Source organism: Lissotriton helveticus, chromosome 6 (genome assembly GCF_964261635.1).
Source record: "Lissotriton helveticus chromosome 6, aLisHel1.1, whole genome shotgun sequence".
NCBI lineage: Eukaryota > Metazoa > Chordata > Amphibia > Caudata > Salamandridae > Lissotriton > Lissotriton helveticus.
Window position 1 is genome coordinate 27667940 of NC_136067.1, and position 15564 is coordinate 27683503.

At 42.5% G+C, this 15564-nt stretch overlaps 1 protein-coding gene across 1 annotated transcript in view; it reads right to left on the minus strand.

Annotated features, from left to right (window-relative positions):
• The window catches only part of LOC144761198 (glycine amidinotransferase, mitochondrial-like), a 56521-nt gene extending 45639 nt beyond the window's left edge, over nucleotides 1-10882 (minus strand). Inside the window, exon 1 of the mRNA XM_078646695.1 lies at nucleotides 10786-10882. Within this exon, the coding sequence (XP_078502821.1) occupies nucleotides 10786-10882 (97 nt within the window). The remainder of the gene's footprint in view (nucleotides 1-10785) is intronic.
• Between the last annotated feature and the right edge of the window lie 4682 nt (nucleotides 10883-15564).

Sequence of the window (15564 nt, forward strand, 5' to 3'; positions counted from 1 at the left end):
GGCCGCGGCAGCGCCAGCAGGCTCTCAAGATGGTTCGGCAAAAGGTGGGCCGCGGCAGCGCCAGCAGGCTCTCAAGATGGTTCGGCAAAGGTGGGCCGCGGCAGCGCCAGCAGGCTCTCAAGATGGTTCGGCAAAGGTGGGCCGCGGCAGCACCAGCAGGCTCTCAAGGTTTCGTCAGGTTACAGGTAATGAGTCTTCTGGTGTCGGCCGTGACAGCGTCAGTAGGGCTTTCCAGTCCAGGATACAACTGCCGTCCTACTCCGGGGCTGGCCCAGATATAGGACTGGAGTTCTTTGATGTCCGGACCCTCGCGCCTTGGGGTCAGAGGGGCCGGGAAGATGGTGTCCAGACACCCAGCAGGGGGGTGGAGCCAGCACCCAGGGATGCCGGGGGTGATAGATACCAGGTGTCCGGGGACGGCTGGAAGCCCATCGAAACTTCCCTCCTCCGGGTATCTGTCGAGTCGCCACTCGACCGCCTGGGTAGATCTTGGCGCCTAGATGTCGGGGCTTCGCTGGGGCCTGGGCCGGGGCCGGGGCCACGTGGTTGTGACGTGGTGGGCCCAAGATGGAGTCGGGCGCGGCCTCGTGCGGAGGTCGTGAGGGACCCACGATGGGGCCAGGCCGGTAGGGGGGGTCCGGGATGGTGACCGGACCAGCAATGTTGGGGCGTGTAGTGTCGTGCAAAAGGGCTGCCCGGTACTGGGTGGAGGGCCGATGTCGGCCTGGGCCCTCCATGCGGGAGGGGTAGGACCACGCCATGAGGCCGGGTCCAACAGGCAGCTGCTAGAGCAGCTCCCTAAGTGATACAGGAACCCCAGAGCTAATGAAAACTGTGAGCTGATGTGTTGTGCCATGACTTCAGCCAAGAAATATATATATATTTTTAAAACATGACCAAAGGTTTGAGTGTGTTGCACTACAATTCAAATCAAGGTAGTCCAACAACAAGAATGAAATAAATCACCTAACTGCCTATAACACAATATTACAAATCAGCACTCAAAACCATAGAAACTGATTTTGATCAATGCAGCTATCCTTCCCCCGCAAAAAAAATTCTGCAGCCTAGAATGCACCACCACTAACACTACTTTGGCAGAATTACCGGCTAGCTTATCTCCAGAATAAACACATTGGAGAACTGCTACCAGAATAAAACAAAAAAGAGCTCAACCCACAAAAGCCATAAACCCGCGGAACAAAAACAACCACCAATCCTTAAGCTCCTTCAAACTGTTTTCCAAAACTGAATTCAATGAACTAGTCAAAGCGAGTAGACCATCTGGCTCTCCAGCAGCCCTCTCAGCAACAAATGTTTTCAAAAGCATTATTCTAACATGTGCTGTGTCGAAACCAAGATTCAAGACTGTTTATTTCAAATTGCTAAAAAAAGACATTTCAGACTGGCTACATTAGAAAAACTATGGAGCAAAATGTGAGATCTTGAGCACATTAGCCTAAATTCTGTGGTTCTCTGTTCTGTCTGTGAAATGTAAGGCAACTTTTAGAGATGTGCACTTCTCAGTAGCCATTATGTTTGACAATAAATTAACTTCTAGTGATGGAGTTATGCAATGCCCGGGACATTTCAGTGTGTATTACAGTTTATGTTTTTTAGATGAGTAAGAGAGGTGAAATGTGACATGCATTTAAAATGCAAGTGATCACTGTTTATTTCACTTTGCAGCCCGCATGTTAAGTGTTCACCCTTTCAATCTGTTTGTATTAAATATTTAGTGTCACAATCATAAATACCTAACTGGGTCACAGGCCTAATTGCACCCCACACTATTGAAAAATAAATGAATGGTCACTTCAAACAACTCTGATGTGCATTAACGCTGACATGCTGCGTTGCCCAGGCTTCAAGATGTGCGTGGGTCAGTGTAGTGTGTGCCTGACAAGCACTGAGTAAACAGTATGCCGGCTGGAGTAAATCACCTGTGGAATGAGACAATCAGAGCTGGCAGCAGTGGCCCATTATCAAACAAGCTGCAACAAGATAACGGGGCATATTACCAACCAATAGAGATAATTTTTGTCTTGTTTAGAGACAAAAATTATCGCCGCAAATCGGCGATTTTTATCGCAGATAAACCTTGCTATTAGCAAGGTTTATCGCAAATGCGATAAAAAACGGCCGCAATGCATGAATATCGCTGAAAAGTCAGCGATATTCATGCATTATCGAGCAAATGCTCTTAGCCATGTTATCCACCTCCCATTGGCTAACATGGCTAAGAACTGCTCCTGGGCAAGTGTTAGCTTTTGGAGATATTCGCGCTTAGCGCGAATATCTCCAAAAGATGGTAATAGGAGATAGCGATGTTAGCGACTGTTTTCAGTCGCTAACATCTTGGCACGCCCACTTTGCATGTCATTAGTGATAAATATCACTGACATGCAAAGCGGGGCCCAAGATGGTCACTATCTCCTATTAGCTGTCGCTAACTGGTGTTAGCGACAGCTTGGTAATAGGGAGATAATTATATCTCCGCTTTCTTGGCTTTTAAAGCCAAAAAAGCGGAGATAAAGCCCCTTGATAATATGCCCCAACGTTCTCTCTTTTGTTTAGATGGCAAGCAAGCGTAAAAGGATAATCAACAGATACAAAGCGGAGCACATTTTAACTAAACTCCGTTTCACCAACTCAGTAAATAGATGTGTAAAGTGAAAGCAGCCCGTGTGTCTAACAACCTCACACGAGTTACTGTCAAAAAAACTAAGGGGCATATTATCAAGAGGGTTTATCTCCGCTTTTTTGGCTTTAAAAGCCAAGAAAGCGGAGATAAAATTATCTCCCTATTACCAAGCTGTCGCTAACACCAGTTAGTGACAGCTAATAGGAGATAGCGACCATCTTGGGCCCCACTTTGCATGTCAGTGATATTTATCACTAATGACATGCAAAGTGGGCGTGCCAAGATGTTAGCGACTGAAAACAGTCGCTAACATCGCTATCTCCTATTACCAACTTTTGGAGATATATCTCCAAAAGCTAACACCTGCCCTGAGCAGTTCTTAGCCATGTTATCCAATGGGAGGTGGATAACATGGCTAAGAGTATTAGCTCGGTAATGCATGAATATCTCTGACTTTTCAGCGATATTCATGCATTGCGGCCGTTTTTTATCGCATTTGCAATAAACCTTGGTAATACCAAGGTTTATCTGCGATAAAAATCGCCGCAGCTCAGCGGTAAATTTTTGTCTCTAAACAAGCAATAGCGATAATTATCGCTATTGCTTGATAATATGCCCCTGAGTTCCAAACTCTTTGCAAAAATTGACCAACTGATAATTGTGAAAAAGAAGATTTTTGGTAAACTTATGTTTTTGAAGTTCCAAAACGTATTTCTCGCAGACATGTGACCTCTTTAGTGGCAGTCGTGAGCTGATACCCAAAGCGTGAATGCTTGGGGGAGGATTGTGTGAAAAGTAGTCTTGCCCTGAGAGCCTGAAAACGGATGTGAGGAATGCGTCTCAGGCAAATATTTGAGAATATCCTGAATTACGGTAGCGTTAACCTAGGAGTCGTGCCGTCTGTCTTTAAAACCTCACACCATTTACTGAAAAAAACCTTCAACAAGCACCTCCCAAAATTTACCAACTGTTAACTATTTAAAAACATGGTATAAATTTGCATACCTGTGCCCACAAAAATTAATTAACTGTTAATTAAGACTTTTTTAAAATATATACTCACGTTTCTGAAGTTCTAAAAGACACGTGTTTCCACCAGAACCGTGGAATTTTCAGCTGATACACAAAGCGTGAATGCTTGGGGGAGGATTGTCTGAAAAGAAGGAGTGCCCTAAAGCCTGAACACTGATATGAGTATCGCACCTGGGGCAAATGTTTTGTGGGGAGAGCGCTAACCTAGCTGAAAGAGGGACTTCAGTGCCTCTGTTTATATCAAGAGGTCTACTGTTTATTTTTCACTGTATAACTAATTTTAGATTACCTTTAACCTTGCCACTTGTTGAAGGCAAGAACGCGATGGGAACCGCCCAGAGTGAACAGCCTGCACTGCATTCAAGTATATAGGCTGCTCATACCTAAAGACTGTTGGCTGAGCGATGCGACTGCCCTGCACAAAAGCAAAGGGGTTGGGCACGCTCTCATCACCAAGTGCCTAGTGCTCGCGCCTATAAAGCATGCTGCTTGTACAGAGGGGGCACTACAGTAGCAGCTTCACAAGAGTAACAAGTCCCATACTCCTTAAAACAAAGCCCCAAAACAACTAACACCTTACTAAAAAAAGCCCAAATGACATTCAACAAAAAAAAACTGTTAAAAGCCTAACAAATATAACCTTCACGGAAACATTTGGAACTGCTGTGATCTTACCTGTGGCACTTAAATTGCTTGTTAGACGCCGGAGCCGCTGCGTCAGCCTGCCTCCCGCCGCTGCACACTCTGTCACCCTGAGTGCGGCCGCTGTGCGGAGAGCGGGTCCAGGTGCTCCAGGGGACTCCAACTCCCAGCACCCTTTGCGTCCGGAAGCCGCGCATCAGTCGATCTCGCCAGGAGGCGCATAAAGATCAGCGTGACTCCCCGCGTCGCGGGAGTGCGCGGGCAGCGCCGGGTGAGGCCCGGGCAAAGGGCGGGCCGTCTGTAGCCATCCGGGGACGGATGGGCTGGGCTGGGCCACCCCCCTTGACTATTCACCAACACAGAACATGGAGGTAAGCCTTTTTGACATTTATTCAAGGTTTACGTGGTGGAATCTATACATACACCATGACTGATACCCTGAGCTTAGGACAAAGATTTTCTATAGGAGGATCTGCGCAAGGGACTCTGGACGCATTTATCACAAGGGCTAGCTCAGTTTTAGAGAAAAAAATGATGTTAACTGAGCGACGTATATCCCTAGAACTGCAGAGAAAACTCTCATCTATAGGGACTATTCAATCAGTCAAAACCCCAACGCATGTTAGCACCCAGGGCTGGACTGGCCATAGCGGGCACCGGGTGTTTCCCCGGTAGGCCGCTAGGGCAGGGGCCGGTTTTGGGTCCCTGGGGGCCATTTTTGTTACTGGGGGTCAGCAATATCGGCCCGGGTAACAAATTTGTCCGGAACTGACCCTCGCAAACTGCTCGGCTGCACTCCCGCTCACCCGGGGGGGGGGGCGGCAGCTGAGCAGTTTGCCAGGTCCGGTTTATGTTCCCAGTCCGGCCCTGTTAGCACCCGCTCTGTACTAACTAGCGTTATAGGTATTCCCCCTCAGTTACAGGATCTCCCAGCATCCTTATTGAACCAACATGATTCTGCTAGCACTGACATTAGCCTGGACACTATATCTCTTTCCTCACCGGAAGATTCGTTAATATCAATTCCTAGTAGCCAGGCTTTAGAAAAGCCGACCAGTATTAAACAACCAGGGCTGCCTGTCCCCATGAAAAGAAAGAGAGGTGGGACAAAACAAAAGGGAAGTCGAGCTAAAGCTTGCCAAGCTGATAGGACGCCCATCAAGTCTAAAAGCGTAGAAACAAGTGAATCCATCCAGGGTCACATTATAACATATCTTGAGCAAGTTTTCATGAAAAATTTTTAACATCTGATTAGATCGTTGCTTTTGCCTCTAATTGAGAGGATTAAATGTATGACTAAGCAAATAGGGTCCATTACAGACATGGGAATTGCCAACTCTAATCTACTGAAAGAAATGGCAAATAAAAGAAACACCCCCACTGTAGCGGAGACAACGATAGTGTCAAATGCCCCCAATAATGTAGCTAATAGAAAGCTGCAGCCCAAAACACATGTTGAAACCATTACCGGCGCTCATACAAGGAACCCAGCCCCCAAGCCTATCACCCTTGGGGAAACATCAGAAAAAATGCAAGTCAAATTGATAAATCAGGAAATACAGGGTAAGAATCAGAAGAATACCCACAAAGAGAGACAGATCATAGGACATGCTCAGCACATAGACCTCCCACCGGAGGCTGAACCCTTTGTTATTGTCCTTACCGGGGTACCGCAGCTGACGGCAGGATCATTTGAAAATTACCAGACTCTTAAAAACAAAGTCATGTACTGGCTAAGAGCTAATAGGCCTTTACCGCCCAATCTGGACGGTGAAATTCTACATGTCAGAAGGCTGGACTGGATGGGAAAAAGACCGAAGGATGTATTGGGGGATATAATTGTTATAAACTTTAGGGATCGTTGGGTGTCAAACTACATCCGAGACTGGTTCCCAGGAGACTGCGAGGGAGGGATATCTACCAGAGACTTAGGTTGTTTTTACCCAAAAGCCCTAATGGGAAACCCACAGAGACCAAGAAATTGTAACACCCGCTTTGATATGCCCACCATGTTTAATGTCGCTACCTCAAATCGCTTCTCTTCATTGATGGGGATGGAGGGGGTCGACTGACTGCCGTCAGGTAGTGATAACATTGTGAGGGATTGTGGACTCCTCCCTATCTCAGGTGATAAGAAAGCAAGTAAGAAAACCGAACAAACTAATGTAAATAGCATGGTGGAAGGGGCAGGTAATATTGTAAATAATACACACAAAAGTCAATTAGTTATTTCCTGGAACATCGCTGGATTAAGGAATAAAATGGGAGATCAGGAATGGCAAGATGCAATATCTTAAATATAACATTCTGTGTTTCCAAGAAACGTGGCTGGCTTATGAGTTACATCTGAGGGGCTATCGAACCTTCAATACACCAGCCACCCCAAGCAAAAATAGTATAACCGTAGAAATAAAGGTGGGTTGTGCACCTATACCTTAAACACATCCGACATAACACTTCTCAAATTTATCTCAGCAGAGTACTATCAAATTATATTAGTGAGCTGGCCGGGAATAAAATAGCTAGCTATCATAAATTTTTATAACAACGCCCATGCTCCCTTATGGGACGGCATTATTTTTAACTTACGAAGACATATAAAAACATTAGAGCAATTAGGTGGCAGTGATTTGATTCTCCTGTGGCTGGGCGATTTCAATAGTTTTATTTGTACCAGCAATAATACAGGTACATGCCCTCTGAAGGATAATAGAGAAGAAGCGTTGACCCACTTCATTCACTCAGGGATAGGGGACCTGTTGAACAGTTTGATTTATGAGTTCGATATGGGTTTTATTAACGAATTTTGCACCCCAATGGCGGATTTTGCACCAACTTTCCATGGAAGAGGGGTAAAATCGATAATTGACTTTACCCTTCTGTTATGTATGCACAGGTTATTAGTGCAATCCTGGGAGACTATAGATCTTGCATATAGTGATCATTACCCAATAGCGGTCTCCCTGACATCTCAGGCACAGGCCCAACCTAACAAGATGACTTATCACAAGCCTATAACTTTAGGTTGCACAAATGGTTACACCATCAAGTGGGGGAGAATTGACCCAAAAATCTTGCTAGAGAGGCTGGTTACACCATCAAGTGGGGGAGAATTGACCCAAAAATCTTGCTAGAGAGGCTGGTCACCAAAGTTTTTGAGCATTTGTTCATCTGTTTGTCTGCAACTGAAGGTCATCAACAAATCCTTGCATCCTTTGTGGTGATTACGGGCGAGATAAAGAATCTATTGACTGCCACCTACAAAAACCGCCCTCCTAAAGGGAAATTGCTCAAAGGCCCACAAAAAATTAATATCAGCTTTACATTAATCCCCAAGGTCACTGGAATTAGTCAGACAGGCAAGAAAATCATACAGAGATGTCATAGCTAACAGGAAGTTAGAACTAAATCAAGAAATTTGGCAGATCCTCCATGAAGGGCAGTAAATGCTCCCTTTTTCTCAGAAAGACACACTGACATCATTGAAGTAGTAGTCCAAGGAGATGTATGGGTTAACCATTATTCTAACTTGTATAAAAGATCTGACACAAGGCTGCATAATAATCCCATTGATAATCAAGAGAATTCAGAGGCGTTTCCTTTGGGGATTATTTTTGACCATAAGGAGGTAATAAGGGCCATTAAAGAAAGTGCCCCTGGAAAGGCACCGGGACCAGACTGCGTCCCGATTGATATATACAAATCGGAACTAGCATTGTGGTCACCTATCATAACTAACGTCTTAAATAGTGTTAATGCCTTAGGCTTTATTCCAATTTGGCCAGAGGCTATAGTGGTGCCGATTTGTAAAAAGGGAGACAGGAACGATCCTGCCTGCTACTGACCAATATCCCTCTTGGACGCTTTAATGAAGGTAGCAGGCAGGATCGTTCTTAACAAGTTACCGGAGTGGGTGGAAGAGAATCAGATTATCTCTAATTTACAATATGGCTTCTGCTCAGGTAAAGGGACGATTGAACAGGGCCTTAACTTAGCCTTGCTAGCAGCAAAATACACACAAGCAAAAAATGAAGCCCTTTTCATAACGTTCGTGGATTTAAGCTCCGCGTTCGACTGCGTAGACCACTCCATGCTATGGGAGACATTAGCCGACATAGGCATGGAGTTGCAGATTATAACATTCATTAAAGAACTATATAGGAACGCAGGTGCGAGGGTAAGGTATGGGAGAGATGGTGCATGCTCTAACAAATTTAACATCAAAAGAGGAGTAAGGCACGCGTGCATTCTGGCACCCTTCCTATTCATTCTTTATATTAATAGTGTGGGCCGGCACCTCAAGTCCTTCCAATGTGATTACCCGGCGGTGAGGGGGATTCCTATCCCCATTCTCCTTTACGCGGATGACGCCGCTATTATATGACGAACAGTTATTGGTCTCCAACGGGCAGTGGTCAAGTTCTCAGATTATATGGATATGCGGGGGCTAGAGATCAATGTCTCCAAGACATACTCCATGAGATGTGGTACCTCTTTAAAATCTAATAAGGCAATCTACCTGAATAAAAGAAAAATCGAAAATACTACTAATTTGAACTACTTGCGAGTAACCTTCGATAGTGGGGGTAACTGGACTAAGGCGGTACAGGCCAGAAATCTGGCGATCACTAGAGCAAAGGGAGCCTTGATAAACTTTTCAAGGAAGTTAGGTGGTCGCCCCGTCAAAGAACTTTTGCAAATATATAAAGCTAAGTGTATCCCTATTGGCACTTATGGAGCGGGTATCTGGGGTTTTGTTAAAACCGACCAGATACAATGAACAGAAAATGATTTTATTCGCTACCTGCTCACGACACCAACATCTATGTCTATTTTTTTTAGCCATAGGGAACTGGGCATTGCACACATAGAAGATACAATTAAATCTGCTCCACTCCTCCTGTGGTACAAAATCTGGGTTACCCCAGAAACATCACTTAATAGAGAGGTTATCTCGGACTGCTTACAGTTAGATGGAGGGAGAAATATTAAATGGCTACAACATGTAAAAACTATAGCAATAGATATTGGTCATATAGAATATTTTGAGAATCCTCTGTGTTTGGAATTTGTCCTAAGACGGGTGTTGAAAAAGATGATCATGGACTTCTTAGATAATAAAAGATGGCTCTCCGTAAAACACAAACTCACTGCCAAAATGTGTCAGGGTTTTACTTTACTACACAGGCTTACAGCCATATCTATTGCTGGACCCTAGTCCTTTTTCGAGAATGCTACTGACCAGGTTTCAGGCCGACACTTTTTTGTGACTGATAACATTCTCCAATCGTAATGACTGGTCAAAACATCTGGGGAAATGCCCTTGTGACGGTCGTTCACAGCAATCGAATATTCATTCGATTCTTTTCTGTACATTTTTTGAGGCACCCAGGAAATTGTTTTTGAAACCAATCTTTATAAATTGGGGCATAAGAGGATGCCGGGCAGTGCATTATAAATTAAAGCAGCTGGAAGCAGCCCTGGAGGTCAAAGCAGTGGCTTCTTATCTAAGAATTTTGATTGCCTTGAGGAAGACCATGTAACTCAGGAGAATTGTTCAGAGTGTTAGCAAATTAATGTTTTTTACTGTGACCTTTTTAATCTTGTTCTTACACTAAACAACTTTTATGTAATATAAGGAATTTTATCTGTTTTTAAAATACGCGTTAACTGTTTTATTTAACTTATGTGATATTAGATTAGCTAGCTTTTCAGTATGTCTTGTTATTCGTAACAATACGTACACTGCTGGGAATGTAGTATATCTTTGTGAACTTTGCTGATTAATTGAATTTATTTTATTGAATATATTGTATGTATGTGCTTTCATGATTTTGTCTAAAAATCGAATAAAGCTAAATAAACTGAAACTGAAACCAACAAAGAGGATCATTGCAAAAGACATACTCCCAATACAACTCTGGAATTAGGAGGAGGTGGGAGGGAGGAAAACTATATTTAAATGTAATCAGCTATGGCAAATAGAAACAGAGCAGGAAACAAAGAAAAACGTAGTCCCCTGAGAACAGACAAATAACTGTAGTGTGATGAAATAGTTCTTAGTTCCTGCTGCATGGGAGGAACAGAATAGAAAAAGGAGGGACAAAGAGGCAGGACAGACCATTGGCAAGCAAGGATTTTTGGAGGACACTGAAACAAACAAATCAAAAGCAGGAGTATAGCTGTAAGCCACAATTACAACAGCTCGACCTAAAAAGAAAAGAAAAGAAGAAATAAAAATCCACACAGATTAATGTATTATAATGGCAAACCTGCAGACCAGATTCAAACACCAGGATGCACGGCCCCTCGATCTTTTGCATCTCAACCAAACATGTCATCACACCCTTGAATAACAGAATGTTAAAGGGCCCATTAAATATCGAGTTCAGAAACTGCAAACCATCCCTTACTGGTGCTCTTTTAGGTGTTTTGGGAAGTATCTATGTTATATCACTGTGGCTTACCAGAAGACTCGAAATCCGGAGTTTTATACTGGACTGACCAGTCAATTATTTCTGGTCTCCTAACAATCACCCCTTCCATTTTCAGTATATGGCACATTTCCTCTATCTCAGCAACAGCCTTTTTGACATGTTCACAAGGGAAGTTCTGCCCCCCATGCTTCTGGTAAAATGGCCAGTGTTTTTCATGAATGTTTGCCTAAAAGAGAATAGGACATATTAATAAAAAAGAAAAAGTCAAAGTTCTCTCTCCAACATCTTAAATCAATGGAACACTATCTTGCAAAGCATGTTTTCTAAAATGCTATTTTCTCTTTTTGTGCACAAACAGTCTATATGTTTCAGTGCTTTAATTGCACTAAAATGCAATTGCTTCAAAAACCATATTTTAAAGGGACAGAGATTTTTCAATGTTTTGAGGAAAAGACATAATGACAGCCTCTGAAGAAATGGGCTATTGCCCATTGTTTAATTTGTAAACTCTTCATGAAAGCTGAAGCAAAAGCAGATCATTTAAACTGAAATCATTGCTCATTGTTAAATGAACGTCCCAGGAGAAATTTCAAACACCTATGAATTTAGTAAATGTTTATTGTTTAGTTAGCAGGCTATTGTGAAAGGTAAGCAAAATCTGAAAATCCTATATACAATGAGGGCCCATTGTTAGTTGAATGCTGCAGAAGTAGCCTAAAGAATCTCTCAGCACAACCACAGCATATTATTTAATCAATAGCCTAAACCACTTCCATGCTGATGACGAGCTCAGCTCGTCATGGAGTGCCCATTGATTTCAATGGAAATTACATTAAATGTCCAGGCACTGGCTTAGCATCCAAGTGGTTAATGCTATTATTGAAAGCAAAACACAGTGAAAGCAATCAAGGCTTTGTTAGTTCTAGAATGCTGACAGAGGGCTCAATAATCTCTGATTCGTATAGTCAGAATTTTAAGAAAGCAAACATTGGAACCATGTATTATTCTTAGCTACATTATTAAATATTCCCTCTTCTTTTGACTACAGACAATCAATATAGTTTAGTATTTTACTAGCTGCCTTCAAACAATCTTACCCTGTTTAGGAAAATCATTTATACTAAGTGCACTATAACATGTAATATACAACATATATGTCAGGTAACTTTTTTGAAACATTCTTATATTGCTATCTCAAGGTTCTGGTGACATTTACAAACCATCCAGCTTTCAGCTCTGTATATTATAAAGTCACCACCAACCCGAGGGGTCAATTTTTATAGGATAAAGTATCCCCTGCTGTATGACCTAACAGTGAAACAAGGCAAAAGCCCAGGTTCCTTAATATGGTCATGAAACTCTGAGATGATTTAAAATACCCTTATAATGTACATCAGGGAGTACTTTATTCCTTAGAATGCAAGGATTCACCATAACACTTGGGAGGGCATAGGGTGTTATGGCCAGACCTGCTGACTCTAAAAAATGGGGAACCAGGTTAGAGTTCTGGTTTTGGTTCAATTTTCTATGATTCTGGGCAAATCCCTTTATATCTGTGCCTAAAAAAACCCTGCCTTTGTGTAGTGTAATCCGGTGCTGATGTAAAGAGCTCTATGCCATTGGGCCATTTTCATGCTACATATAACTGCAAACAAGAACTTTCCACATTCCACTTAAGTCCTTGATATGGTTCTCCTTCATTTGAAATAATGGGATATTTGTTTTATGAAGATATATTAGATGTATTATATATATATATATATATATATATAATAGATATATTATATATATATATATTATATATATATATAATACAATAGATATAAAGATAACACATGAAGAACACAATTAGAATCTCAAGTGAAAAATTAAACCCAGTAAAAAGCAGTTAGATATTTTTTGCAAACTGTATTACTACCACAGTTTACACTTGTGAAATAGTATTGGGGATATCTTCATGAGTCACTGATTTGCATTATATGCACAGGTTTCATCTACCTACAACTTTTTTCTTATGGCTGTTCTCTTGTTTTTTGTTTTCTTTGCTTCTATATGTTAGTTTACCGTTACAGTGTTGACGGCCACTGTTATAAATGCAAAAATAAAGTACCTAAAAATGAAGATATTTGTTGAAAAAAGATATTAGAATAAGTTTAATGCAAGTCGCATTTAAAAAATTGCTGTAACTCAGAATTTAAAGAAACCCCGAAAAGTGAATCGGTCTTTCCTATATTACCTACAGCTTGTAGAAATAACATTATCCCATAAATATCTCTTGACTACTTTTCACTGTTCATCTAGAAAAAAGCTCTAGACATGTAATGGTTCTAAATTTATATTCCAGGTAAATGGTGGGGTTAGCAATGCTAAATTCATAAATGTTTGAGGGTAAACTGTTCTAGAAAAAAAGAATCTTAGCCTAAGTACCCATCCTCTAATCTGACCTGCTTATTTGAGTAGTTTGCTTTCCTACTCTAAAGTCTTGAGGGTAACTAACTGGCTTTTGTATGTGAAGCCATTAGAGTGGTGACCGGTTTAGATTCAGAAGGGCAGGTTTCATCCCAGATTTTCAGGCTAATCACTGTTTTAGCAATTTAGTTTCGTTTAGAGTCATTACCTGTAAATGAAACTGTTGTGACTCAATCAAGAATCCTGGGGCAGTTGCTGGTAATGGCCACACCCATCCAAGGTTTTACAGATATGTGGATTGCAACTGCAAAAAATGAATCACCATCCATATTTCTTTAATAAAACATTGCCTGTGTTTGCCTGATGTGACGCATGTTAACACGGATGCCGTCACACAAGCCAGACAGTTTTCCCAAGACACATGTCTAATTGTACATATGCCAGTCATTGTGACTTCTAAGCAATCCCCGGCTATCACTACTTGAGGGTCCTTGTGGACCACCCACTGATGACACTAAGAAGCATCAGATTTTGAAGTGTCAGCCTTGTCCTCCCGGGGCGGTCCCTTTATTGCTTTAGCTGCCTCTAGCCTACCCTGCTCCCAAGTCGTCACTCAGTGTGGTCATCAAGCAATAATAATAATAATATAATAATAATAATAATAATAATAATCCACATATGTAAAGCGCACAATCACCCGTAAGGGTCTCTAGGCGCTGGGGGCCATCGGGGAGATTAAGCGAGCTATTGCCCAGAGTCACATGGTGCTGGGCTAACCTGCCGCCGGAGCCGGGGATCAAACCGTGATCCCAGATTCCAGCGTCAGTCGCCCTTGCTGCGGCGCCACACCTCTCCTCGCAATATTGACACCACCCACCCAACCCTGTGAGGAGTTGAGAAATGGAGGGGCTACCAGAGGCTGTCATTGCAATGGGACATACCAGTCTGTGAGTGACAGGATGTCACTCCGTCAGAAGCTGTAAACAGACACATGGAGCATGCTTCCACTGTGCCTCATGGGTCTGTTCAGAGCATTTCAGCTAGAGAGTGCTTTGGACTCTTGAACTGGACTGGTGTACAGTAACCACTGACTACTGCTGGGCGCTGGACTGCCCAAGACTGCACGGACTGGATGGAGGACAAGGCTTTCCTGTCTTGAGCTTCACCCAGGAATGTGAGCAATTCAAAACTGACAGGTAAACGGGTCCCTTTCGGGCACTATCTTCATGTCCTTATACTTAAAGTTTTAAACATTCAATGTTCAGAAATCATGCACTGTTTTTTTGCCAGTCAAGTCTTGCCGGGCAACAACACTGAAGAACTTCTAAACAATGAATGCTAATAACATTAAAGCAATCCTTAGCGTTTTAGTGCCTGTCATTTACATTTCATGAATGTATCTTGCATTCACTAGGAGTTTTATATTTAAAAGATCTTGCGTTTCTGTGTTTTGTGTGTTTTGAATATTACTCTTGTCTAATGCATGCTTTTAACTGAGAAGCCAGTGTTTGTGAGTGCGCAATCCACGAATGAAAAGTTTTGCGTGTTGCAATATCACTCTTAAATAGTGCATACGTCAAACTGAAATGCCTCCAGCTGTTCATAATTTGGCCAGAAATTAGAGTTCTGGAGTTGAGGCTGAAGGCCTCATAGTGCCTGCCAGTGGGTGAAAAAAGTGTTTAGGATACAAGCCATCCTATCCGTGCCCTCTGTGTAGAGCACACAGGGCAATGGTCAGGTATTCCAGTTTTAATTGTGATTCAGTGCAAATGTGTCAATTCTGCACATAGTGCAAGACACTGGGCAAGAACACACTTTTAAGAGTCTGAAGTGGTCACAGTGTACAATCTGCACATTACAGTAGCTGTTTAGCATATTTAATTCAATAGTTTGGGAGGCGGTATAGAATGTGTTTATATATAAAGCACCTTGATTTGTCACTAAATTCTTTATTAAAAATTGCTATAAAATGCACCATTTGGTCTCCCAGGGGAAGAAGCCTGAAAACCCCGCTTTAGTCACTCAGGTTCACTCCCATTGCTCACTTGCTACTTTAAACTCATCCACAATTGTTATGCCTCACCATTTTCAAATATTAGCAGCCACCACTGCAAGAATCTGAGGCGGGCATGCCCTCCTGCCCCTACGGTAGGCATGCCTGCAGCAGTCACCAAAAGGCTGACTGGGTTATAAGGCTTAAAATTAGGTGGCTCTCATTACCTAGTCTGATCTGGGCGGGAAACGGCCATTACAACGAAGCCGTTTCCACGAAATCGTTAACCACGCATGCAGTACAACGCATGCGTGGTTACCACGAAAACCTTTACCACGCATACCTTTACTACGAGGTTTGTAGTAAAGGTATATGTGGTAAAGGTAAAAAGTAAAAAAAAGGGGGGC